Below are 11,399 nucleotides of genomic sequence, written 5' to 3'. Positions count from 1 at the left end.
GCGAATCTAAACTTGTGTTTTCCTTTTTAAAGCATTATACATACTTTGGCATTTTATTTCGCATATCATAATACATATTTTCATATGTAATTGGAACAGTAACAATAATTATAAACAAAGAATAAAAACGAAATATACAATTAGTTTAACTAAAAGAAAAAAAATCATTAAAAACAAAAACAAAATTTGTTTCATTCTAAAAAGGCTTTCTTTTCAAAATTGTACGATACCATAGAAAGGCTGTGGCTAATGATAAACTATACCATGTAATGAGATATGAAAGATGATCATTACGTAAGGTAATACGAGTTTGCCCTCCTATGGGACCACCACTAGTCGATGATTGGTATGTACAATCAAGGAAAACAGGTTGGGCTCCAGTAACAGCACACATTTTTGGCAAATCCCTGTAAATAATTTTTTAGGTTTAAATCATAAATTAATCAAGCGGAATTTATAAATATTAATGAAAATTTATTATTGAATGGAAAAGTTCCTACACATAAATTTAAAGTGGAAAGCCGACATTTTCAAATTAAAAAATTCGAAGTCTTTTTGGTTGGATAGGATGATCAATTCCTCTCTAGATGCCGGCATTAAGTTTGCTAAAATAGCAATTTTTCACGGTTACTTTCTTTAATAATTCATTTTAAAAGAAACTAAACTATTTCAATTGTTGCTAGAATCATTCTCCATAAAGTTATAACAAATTTCTAAAAAAAAATAAATTTTTCTGCTTTAGCGGTTAACTAGAACTTAACATCGCTGATGATTTGATACAAACAATACGTACTGACTTTCAGGTAGATTGGATAAAAAATAAGATCAATTTGGAGATCGGCTTATATGCCAAGCAAAAAAAAGCGTCGTCAAAAAAGTAGTGAAAATTCGCTTTTGGCTATTGATGCAAATGAAGAAATATTTCCGGTTTTAACTGCAATTTGGATGTACAAAGCGCCGCAGCCGAAAATTTTTTCAATTTTCTTTGTAAACCGGTTAATATCTACACACAAAAAAATTTTCTGATTCAATCACGAAATTAATTTATCCAATTAATTTTTTAATTGAAATGTCAATAACAGAAATTATAGTATCAAAATTAATTGATTGATTAAAAAATTAATTGATACTATTAATTTTAGTAATTGATTTTTGTTTCAATTAAAAAATTTGTTCAATCAATTAAATTTTTAATTGACATTTTTTTAAAACTCAATTAAAATTTTAATTGAAAAAATTTTCGTGAAATTTTTTTCTGTGTACGGTTTTAGTGGTGATATCCGCCTAAATTTAACTATGACTGATAGGTAAAAATGTTAGCTACAAAATGGAATCAGTTAATTAGCACCTATATATCGAGTAGTTTTTGAGTTTTGAGTTGTTTTGTAAAAAAACCGCTTCCAAAAAACACGTTTTCATCTGTATATCCGAACGGATATATCGAATAGATCGATTTATGCATAATTTGAAAGGGGTTATCATTAGCTTGCTAGAGATGTATATTTCAAAGTAATCGGTTTATCAGAACCGGTTTTATGAACGATTATTTACTTAGACTTACTTTGGCTAAACTCTAGTTTAGCTATACTCTCAGATTTCTTCCAAAACTCCATAGATGATAGAACTCTAAGAGTAGATTACAACATTTATTTTCCTGACGGCTATAACCGGGTAACCGGTTATTCGGTTTAAAAGTCTAAGTAGGTTAGGTTATGTGGCAGCCCGATGTATCAGGCTGACTTAGACCATTCAGTCCATTGTGATACCACAGTGGTGAACTTCTCTCTTATCACTGCCCGATTCCATGTTAAGCCCTTGTCATTCAGCTTAACATGGAATCGGGCAGCACTCAGTGATGAGAGAACTTCACCATTGTGGTATCACAATGGACTGAATAGTCTAAGTGAGCCTGATACATCGGGCTGCCACATAACCTAACCTACTTAGACTTTAGAACCGAATAACCGGTTACAGCCGTCAGGAAAAAAATGTTGTAATCTACTCTTAGAGTTCTACCATCTATGAAGTTTTGCAAGAAATCTGAGAATATAGCTAAACTAGAGTTTAGCCAATTTTCCTAAATTGGATTGGTCATTTTTTTTTTTTGACAAAATTTAAATAATTTGTACCATTTTATTAATCCTTACTCTGTTTTTTTACCTATTTGAAACAAAAAAAGTTAAAATTACCCTTTAAAAATATGAAGAAAAGCGAGTTCTAAAAAATTGAATTAAAAGAAGTTGTGCCCTTCGAAGTACTTCCATTTTTTTTTTTGCTGGGTGGTACGATATTTCTATTTGCAATAACCGTCAAGATTAAAATGTTCGGTCGGGTATAGGAACAGACAAAAATATTGCTAATATGTCTTCATATTACATACCTATAGAGAAAAATATCTCCCTTGTGGTCTGGTGTAAACTGCGGTCGTTTTTCTCCCTTACGAACAACACATGTCAGTTCCAATTCTTGAGTGCTTTGGCCAGCTTTTCGTGTTTCTGGATTTACATTTTTTCGTGGAATCCAGCCACGATTAATAAGAATTGTATCGCTAATAAAAATAGCAAAATAAAATGAGAAATTAATTTTTCTACATATATTGGAAAACTTACTCTCTGTCACTAAGTTTAAACGGTGTTATTATCCAATAACCATTACCACTATCACGTTGCGAAAATAAACCACCTTGCGTTTCAACACCATCGGGTCGTATAAATCCTCTGGGTCCCATTACCAACTCCTTTTCATGTATAAAATGGCCTTTGACTTTGACTGTACGATATTCCATGTCCTTCAGTGAATCTAGACTGAATCGGAAAATACCACAAGTGTTAATAAAATATGTATATAAATGTGTTATAACTAACTCACTCTTCTGGCAAATCCACAGGTGGCATTTTCGTTAATGTGTTAATGTCTTTAATAAGTTGTTCCTTCCAAACTTTACGTTTTGTTTGCCATATCCCAAGTCCGAATGTTGTAATTGGAATTAACTAAAAAAATCGAAATTTAAAAATATTCGATTCAACCAAGATGGATATTGAATTTCCGGGAAGTTGATACTTGGACCGTGATTTGAAAGGAATATTGTGATATCGTTTTTTCTTACCAATAAAAACCATCCAAGTGGTGTTACTTTCTCTTCCTTTCCAGCTATAGATGGTCCCGGACCATCGAGAGCGGCTTTAAGCGATGACTGCTGTGAGAAGTTACATTTCCTCATGTGTTTAGGCATTGGTAATACTTGCAGGTAATTCACATTTTGTTTGATTGTAATGGCGGCTAATGGTTTGACCTGGCGTGTCAGCAGTTGACCACACAATCTTAACATAATTAACAAAACTTATTCTGAATTATTGAGAAATCGTTATGATATGACCAACAACGAAAAACATATGTTATAACCTCAAATAAAAAAGACCAAAACATTAACAGGGTTGCCAATACCGAACACCGAGAAATAACACAAGCAATGATTAGTAATACATTCACATTATGCTTGAATCTCTAATTTCCAAATCACCTTTCGACGAACATAAGTTGTTCGAGTAATATAATGTTATTTCAATTACTATAATACTAACTAAAGCTACGTCGACACTGTACTCGTAAACTCTCTTAATCGAAATCGCTTGTCCATATATAAACGATATATCAAATGTTAAAATAGGAGATTTCGGGATTTAGTGTGAACGTAGTAAAAAACTGACATAATATTTTTGTTTGATATCTATTGCGAAGGGAATGCGCCCAAATAATAATAATCCCACCTGAACAGGTGGCAACATAAATTACAAAAAAAAAATAAATAACTCAATGAACACCAGTTTTATTTGCGAAAACATTAAAGAACTTTAGGATAAAAATGCGTTTATTAATCTTATATGGTAGCCAAACTGGCACTGCACAAGATGTCGCCGAACAACTTTGGCGTAATTCTAAATCATATGGATTTGAGGGTCCAGTTCTGGCGATGGATGATTATCATGTACATGAACTAGTGGAAGAACAATTGGTGTTATTTGTTGTTGCAACCACAGGCGATGGAGATGAACCGGAAAACATGCGTAACTTTTGGAAATTTTTACTAAGACGTAGTTTGCCAGCCAATTCCTTGGAACGTCTACAATTTGCTTGCTTGGGCCTGGGGGATTCTAGTTATGCAAAATTTAATTATGCGGCAAAGAAATTAAATAAACGTATCCAGCAATTGGGCGGTAAACAAATAATTCCCTTGGGTTTGTGCGATGATCAACATGATCATGGATTCGGGGCCGTAGCATTACCTTGGATGGATCAATTGTGGCAAGAATTGGAAAAACAACTGGGAATTAAGATTGTAAACAATCAAATGAAAATATTCAAATGGCAATGCAATGTTATAACTGATGGAAACTTGAATAGTCATGTAAATGATGAACATATTTTATGGCCCTACAAAGAAGAACCTAAACAATTTACTCTTTTGTCGAATACACGGTCCACAGATCCAAATCATTTTCAGGATGTACGAATGCTTCAATTTACTTCAAATGGTATGAAATGGTCGCCGGGAGATATTTTCCAAGTTCAACCTAGAAATTCAACAGAACATATCAATGATTTCTTTTCTTGGTCCCGAGAACATAATTTGGATTTCACTCCTGAAACGGTTGTGGAAATCACAAGTAATTACAGTGATATGCCTTTACCAAAATGCTACATTAAACTCTTAACGGTGAGACAAATGGTAACCTACCTGTGGGATCTCAGCCAGAAACCAAGACAAAGGACATTTGAACTTTTGGCGATGCATTGTGAGGATGAATTGGAAAAAGAAAAGCTAACAGAATTCGCAACAGCCGAAGGATTGGATAGCCTTATTAGTTATATCAATCGACCCCGCCGCACAATTCTAGAGGTATTGCAAGACTTTCGACAAGCTTCATCTAAACTGACTCTTAATATTTTAATAGAACTATTTACTTTTATACAACCTCGTAGTTTTTCTATAGCTAGTTGCGCGGAATCAGGAAAACTTGATCTTCTTGTGGCTGTTGTGGAATATAAAACAAAATTGTCAAAGCCACGCCTGGGTTTATGTTCAAATTGGCTGAAATCCTTGGATGTGGGTGACCAAATATTTGGTTGTATAAAGTCGGGCACAATGAAATATCCTAAAAATCCCGAAATACCCATTATCATGGTAGGACCGGGCACGGGTGTAGCACCATTTCGAAGTTTGATACAAAGTCGTTATATGGAAGACAAAAACAACGAAGGACCCGATGAACCTTTATTAGTTTTGTACTTTGGCTGTCGTAATCGCGACAAAGATTTTCATTTTAAAGATGATCTAGAACATTGGAATAAAATAGGAATTTTATCCCTAAAATGTGCATTTTCCCGAGATCAGGATAATAAAATATATGTCCAGCATTTAATCGAAAAGGATATGGCATGCTTGAAAGATTTAATACTAAAAAAGCAAGCTGTTATTTTGGTGGCTGGCTCCTCTAACAATATGCCCAAGTCAGTGAGAGAAGCTTTCGTTAAGGTCCTGGACAATCAGGAAAATGTTATTGATGAAATGATAAAAAATAAAAGATATCAGGAGGAAACTTGGTCATAGTTGTATGTAATTAGTCTTGGTTGTGATTTTGTTTTATATTTTCAAAAAAAAGGACATATTTAGAAAAATAAATAAATAAATAATTTATACTACAATTACATCTAATTAATATTCTTCAAATAACTTGTCGGAAACAGTGCGGCAAAAAGGACAAAATCCTTTTTGTAAAACTTGTAATTCAAAATCTTCAGCATAGAAAACCTAGAAAATTTAATTAACATTAATTTCGACAGACCATTGGTATATCAATTCCAACTTACCAACAAACATTCAGGGCAATAGGTTATTTGGAGATCCGGTAATATATTGCGGTAAAAAATAAATTTACTATTTGGTTGTGTTCGACGTTTTAAAATTAGCACATGATTGGGATCAATAGCTCGTAAGGCACTACGATCTAAACTAAGGGGTAAGGCACTAGCGGTATCCTATAAACGAGAAATAAACGAATTATATTATTTGCATATATTAAACTCTTGCTTAGTTGTCCTATTACCTCATTAAAAGGATCTTGGTCTTCATTGGATTTGGGTGGTGCTAGCAATAAACGTTCAGCTTCTTTGTCTGTTATATCCATTTCAGGATAAAATTGAACTAAAGGTAATATTTCTGGAAAATATAAACACGAATATTTTTATCTTCTAGCCGGTCTTATAATCGTTTCGAACTTACCAAATGATATAAAAGAAAATATATAATCTTGTCTACATGTCGGGCATGCATTGCCATTTAAATGTATACTATAATTTGAGCACTTATAGCACAAAGGTAAAGTCTCTTCTGGGTCATTGAATCCATTTTTACATGCTTTGCTATTCAAATAATTAATCTGGAAGAAAAAATTATTGATAGTGAAAACCTCCTGTTCGCAATTTCACTTGTTGTTCTTAAGCTCTATACAAGACTTTTGATAATTATTTAAAGATCGTATTTTAAGAGCATCAAAAATCGATTTTAAGTTGAGAATTTAATTTTCCGTGCATATGAATTCAAGATCGAAATTTAATTCAAAATAGGGGTTTTTAAATTCAAATTAATTGAAGGTCGAAATTTAATTCAAAATAGGCTTTTTAAATTCAGGAATATCTTAATTCTCACAATTTTTCCTAATGTGAAGGCATAGTAGGCTTTTTAAATTCTGATTTAATTTTTAAAAATTTGAACATTTTCTATTAAATATTTTCAACTTACATCAATTTGTTCCTGAACTCCAGGTGGTGGTTTCAAAGATTGTAATCTCTTATTTACCACCAAGCAAAGTTTGTTGGCCTGTAGGAATTTGGCCTGTTTAGCCAATGTAAAAAGAACGGCACTGAAAATAATACAAAAATTAAGGTAAACTTCAAATTTCAAATCATAAAAATATAAAAAAAGAAACTTACAACATGCTAACTCCTTTGGGTGCGCCTTTATACTCTACCTCATTAAGAATATATCTGGAAACATTAAATAAGCTCACTGGTGAATATGTGGTGAAAGGTTCTTTCATGTAACTATACACCACAGTATAGGCATAATAGATTTTTGCAATACGTAGATGTGAATTATATTCTTTTAAATGAAAATCGATGGGATTTTGAGATCTAAAATACCAAAAGAAAATCGATTACTTTTTAACTGACATGTCGAAATAGCGCAAACATACTCCTTGTTATAATAAATATCTAGATATTGTTTAGCAAGTAGCCAATAAAAGTAGCTGGCATCCGAGAAACGTTCCTCTTCAATGGCAGCATTGCTTAAATGTTTGAGAAGTCTATTGGCATCTTTAATTCGGCCCGCTTTTAAATAGGCTGGAGAAGAAAAAATATTTTAAATCTCTAAAGTTGGAATTCTAAACAAGACTTATTTACCTTCATGAGCTTCTATAAATTTATCATTTTCCGCTAACCATTGAGCATGTTGAGAATGCACTTGCGGTAATAAATCGGGTATATCTGCAGCCAATGCGAAAGCTTCATTCCAATCGTGGGCTTCAACATGTAATTGTATAACCTCTGCTTCATTTCCTAGTTTTTTAAAAACTTCAGCAGCTAATGGTAAAGCTTTTAACCTCTTCAAATTATATGCCACTAGTTCTAACGAGTCTTTCTCACTTTGGCTTAATCGACGACCTATATCGTAGAGTCTATAAGGGAGTTGAACATAATGAGAGAAAAGCCAAAACTGATAGTAAGTTCGAAAACTCAGAGCAATAATCAATCGAGATCTCGGTCTATTTAGAACAAAATCGACAAAAAAAAATACAAATATTATTACTTACACATCAGCCCATCCCTGTTCGGAAACAATTTCAATTGCTTTTCGATGTTCTCCTACGCTGAGTAATAGTTCAGCAGCAGCTCTAGGTTCTTTTACCGAATATGCCCACTCTGCCCGTTTACGCACCAATTCCTTTTTCTCTTCAGCACTTCCATCACGTATGAAATCTTGTGCCAAGTCAAACATTCTTAAATCGGTATACATTTCGAGAGCTTTTCGATCCATATTACATTTTTCAAAAAATCTTGCAGCCTCTTTGTATTTTCCCGAATAGGCACAAATTTCTGCTTGTAAAACCTCTTTGGGTAATTGGCCACGTTTTTGTTTCTCCATTAGATCGGCTATAACTTGAAGCCAAGGCAAATTGCGTATTTTAACATATGCATCACGGGCGATGTTTAAATGCAGGGCTTCTAAAGCTGATTTGGCTAGACCTTCCCAATCGGTTGTAGTAATGCCCAAACAGGCGACTTGATATGCTTCACTAAAGGAAAAATATGTGATGAATAGACTGTGATAGACTTCTATGATAAATCTAACTCACTCAAAGAGTCCAGCTTCAATGAATTGCCACATTGTAGCTCCTAAAGCTAAAGGTACATTGTGCATAACATTACCACGCAAACAAAATGCCGTTGCTCCACATAATCCAACTACTACACCAAGCATTTGTTGAGGAGCTCTAGGTGGTAGATTTCCAACTCTTACCTGAAAAAAGTTAAACAGAGATTTTTATGTTGTTAAATCTTTTTGAACAGGGTTTCCCTCACCGATAATCCTCCTGTAGTGTGAGTATAACACAACATTGAATCCAAATGTGTGTTCCATGTGACAGAATTCACTCCAGAATCATTATAGAGCAGCACATCGTTGTTAATGTCGCGCACTACTAAACGTCCACCATCATCTACTACCGCAATTTTAGATCGATTTGCATTAACATCAAGACAACGGACAGCAGACACCACAGTTGTTATTAAGAAAGGCAAGGCATTGTCCAAAAAGATACGAAATACCTAAACGAAATACAAATGCATTATGTGATAAAATATTAGAAAATTTCGAAAAGCTTACCTTTCCATTCTTTAATCCCACCATTAGACCCTCGCGTCCTGCTGGACCACCAATCACTTTAATATAACGTATAAATGCATCCATCATCCATTCTTTTTGTAATATCCCATTAAAGTCTAAACATTGAAGTCTTCTATCTTGGCATAGGACAATATTACGGGCGCAAACCACCAAGAGACTACAATCGAATTTCTTTTGTATTTTTTCCTTCACCTTGTAATGCATAGGTTGTTCAGTTGAAGAACTCAATTCATATAAAACAACCCTTTCCGGTAGTTGCACTGCTAATTTTTCACGATATATGGCTATTTTTTGGACTAGATCACGACATTTAATCCGCACTTTTTGTCCCGATATTAGGTGTTGGATTATAACATCACACATATTTTCTCGGAATGCATAACGTTCTCTGTATAAGCCATGAACGGTCGAATAAGCTATTGTATAAGTTGCTATTGTCCCATTCTGACATCCAATTGTAAATGATTGTCCATTTGGGTGAGGGTCAACTGACCAAATCCATGATATATCCAATCCATCACCAAGTGTTCCCAAACGAACTCCCTCCCTTGTAAAACAATGGACACTACTTGCACATCCAGAAAGTAGGCAATATTCTCCGTTCGGTAGGTAAGTTAAGCATAAAGCATCAAATCCTAGAGATCTTTCTTTTCCCACCATTTGCCCATTCAATGTGTGAAATGATAAAGTTTGACTCCAATCAGCCACTGCTATAATATCCGAATTTGGTTCAGCTGCTGCAGGGCAACACTTTACACCATACACGGCACTTGCTGAACCACCAGGTCGATCAATCCGCCCCTTTTCCTCACCTGATTTATTGCGAATGGTTATGGATCCATTTGCAAGACCCATAATTAAGTACTGTCCATCATTTGTCCAGCAACATGCATTTACGCGGGAATGTATTTTGTACTTTTGGACTGCCTTCTGATCAGAAGACCAGAAAGCAAAATCGGATGTGGAGCAGGACGCCAAGTGATGTGATATAGGATTGAAACTCATACACTGCACAGAATCACCATGGCTGTTAAGAGAAAACAATTTAAGAGAATTACATTATCGCGTCATTTCGAATTTCTATGGGAAATGTAACGAACAGATATTGTCACTTTTATTTTTCCCAAAAATTGTCAAGAAGGGTGTTCTGCTTTGAAACTCAATGTTCTGTGGCTTCCGTTTACACAAAATAAAAAATATATGTTTTTGATATTTGTACATCCATTGTAAAATTTTAAAATTCTATTTTTCTGGAACAGAAGAACCATAATTGGGAGAGTGGTAACATATCTTCTTATGTCCTAAAACAGTTCTTTGGGATTGTGCAAAGGGATCTTTGTTTAGAGAATTTTTCAAATTGTAGAATTTTTCGCAGTTCCTCTGGAAACACATTACATCCACGGGATTGTTGGAATATCTTACAATTCATCAATAATCATCAGCGAGAAAAATTGCAAAAAAGACACATTTCTATTCCAGTTAATACTTACGAGTATTTTAATAATCCCTCCAGTTCTGGAGACCAAACAATCACCTTTTGAGAAAAATGAAATATTATAATAATAGATGTAAAAATTGATATATTTCATACCGTCTTATCTGCTGCCCCACTTGCAAACTTTTTGCCATCTCTAGCATAAGATAAACAATGTACCACATCCTTGTGAGCTTTCAATGTATTCAGCAGTGTTCCATCTTGAGGATCATAGACTAGAACTCTTTCCCTGGCAGCAACAATTAGTTGAGAGCCATCTGGACTGTAGCACACACAATGTACGCTGTAAAAACACACATTACACACATATTCATATTACTTGGAAGAACATAAAATTGGGTCATGGGGCCACTGTAGAGGTTAGTCTAAACAAAAATCCTGTTTTTTTGAAATTCATTGAAACTTGATTGGTAATGTATCGAATTCTTTCGATTTTTCTTTCGACGAAGTTTAGGATACATTTCATTTTAGATCGAGACTTTCATGTAGATATATTTTCCCTTTGTCTTCGCTTAATTATTTTCCTTATTTATTATTTATTTTGCGCTAGTTTCCTTTCACTAATATTACCTTATTTCTTCGTCCTTTGCATTAGGGAACTCTACTTTGTCAACCCACTTCAATATTCCACGCATTGTTGTATAATTTTATTTACAATCAAATATTTCCTAAAGAAATTACATTTTTCCATTTACATTCACAAAAATAAAGCTCAACTTTAGAGTATGTTTACATATTTAATTGTTGTTATAGTGATTAGGGATGCCCAATTCCGTTTTCACCGGCTGTCAAATCTCCTAAACCGCGTTACCAATGTAATAGAATGATTTACGTTTTTGTCATTCTCTAATAAAATGCGTTTAGCGAAGAATGTAGATTTTTAATCACCCTTCAAACAAATTTTTTTAATATGGCGTCACTTCATAGAATCAAGTCGAA

General features: G+C 33.9%; 3 protein-coding genes across 3 annotated transcripts; 1 reads left to right on the top strand and 2 right to left on the bottom strand.

Annotated features, from left to right (window-relative positions):
* Window positions 1-12: 12 nt before the first annotated feature.
* Surf1 (surfeit locus protein 1) lies at window positions 13-3,403 on the bottom strand. Its single transcript, XM_075303488.1, has 5 exons — window positions 3,107-3,403; window positions 2,869-2,990; window positions 2,610-2,804; window positions 2,381-2,548; window positions 13-407 (listed from the first exon to the last, which is right to left on the bottom strand). The coding sequence occupies exons 1-5, from the start codon at window positions 3,326-3,328 to the stop codon at window positions 197-199; spliced, it is 918 nt and encodes a 305-aa protein (XP_075159603.1). The 5' UTR covers window positions 3,329-3,403; the 3' UTR covers window positions 13-196.
* A 242-nt stretch (window positions 3,404-3,645) lies between these two features.
* Window positions 3,646-5,703, top strand: LOC142232802 (NADPH-dependent diflavin oxidoreductase 1). Its single transcript, XM_075303480.1, has one exon. The coding sequence runs from the start codon at window positions 3,863-3,865 to the stop codon at window positions 5,606-5,608; it is 1,746 nt and encodes a 581-aa protein (XP_075159595.1). The 5' UTR covers window positions 3,646-3,862; the 3' UTR covers window positions 5,609-5,703.
* Oseg1 (intraflagellar transport protein Oseg1) lies at window positions 5,619-11,204 on the bottom strand. The gene is made up of 15 exons (XM_075303475.1): window positions 11,031-11,204; window positions 10,557-10,743; window positions 10,456-10,499; window positions 8,945-9,992; window positions 8,641-8,886; window positions 8,415-8,578; window positions 7,872-8,354; window positions 7,462-7,736; window positions 7,254-7,401; window positions 6,991-7,191; window positions 6,800-6,920; window positions 6,281-6,437; window positions 6,105-6,217; window positions 5,869-6,036; window positions 5,619-5,809 (listed from the first exon to the last, which is right to left on the bottom strand). Exons 1-15 carry the CDS (start codon window positions 11,093-11,095, stop codon window positions 5,714-5,716), a joined length of 3,516 nt encoding a protein of 1,171 aa, XP_075159590.1. The 5' UTR covers window positions 11,096-11,204; the 3' UTR covers window positions 5,619-5,713.
* Between the last annotated feature and the right edge of the window lie 195 nt (window positions 11,205-11,399).

Source organism: Haematobia irritans, chromosome 4 (genome assembly GCF_050003625.1).
Source record: "Haematobia irritans isolate KBUSLIRL chromosome 4, ASM5000362v1, whole genome shotgun sequence".
Lineage (NCBI taxonomy): Eukaryota > Metazoa > Arthropoda > Insecta > Diptera > Muscidae > Haematobia > Haematobia irritans.
This window is presented reverse-complemented; position numbering and strand designations above follow the sequence as displayed.

Coding starts and splice junctions, on each gene's coding strand:
- Oseg1 (XM_075303475.1), bottom strand. CDS start 11,095: ATGCGTGGAATATTGAAGTGGGTTGACAAAGTAGAGTTCCCTAATGCA. Junction 7,192..7,253: donor GATATTTATTATAACAAGGA/GTATGTTTGCGC, acceptor TTGGTATTTTAG/ATCTCAAAATCCCATCGATT. Junction 6,921..6,990: donor CCCAAAGGAGTTAGCATGTT/GTAAGTTTCTTT, acceptor TATTATTTTCAG/TGCCGTTCTTTTTACATTGG.
- LOC142232802 (XM_075303480.1), top strand. CDS start 3,863: ATGCGTTTATTAATCTTATATGGTAGCCAAACTGGCACTGCACAAGAT.
- Surf1 (XM_075303488.1), bottom strand. CDS start 3,328: ATGTTAAGATTGTGTGGTCAACTGCTGACACGCCAGGTCAAACCATTA. Junction 2,991..3,106: donor CACTTGGATGGTTTTTATTG/GTAAGAAAAAAC, acceptor CGATTTTTTTAG/TTAATTCCAATTACAACATT. Junction 2,549..2,609: donor TTTAAACTTAGTGACAGAGA/GTAAGTTTTCCA, acceptor TATTTTTATTAG/CGATACAATTCTTATTAATC.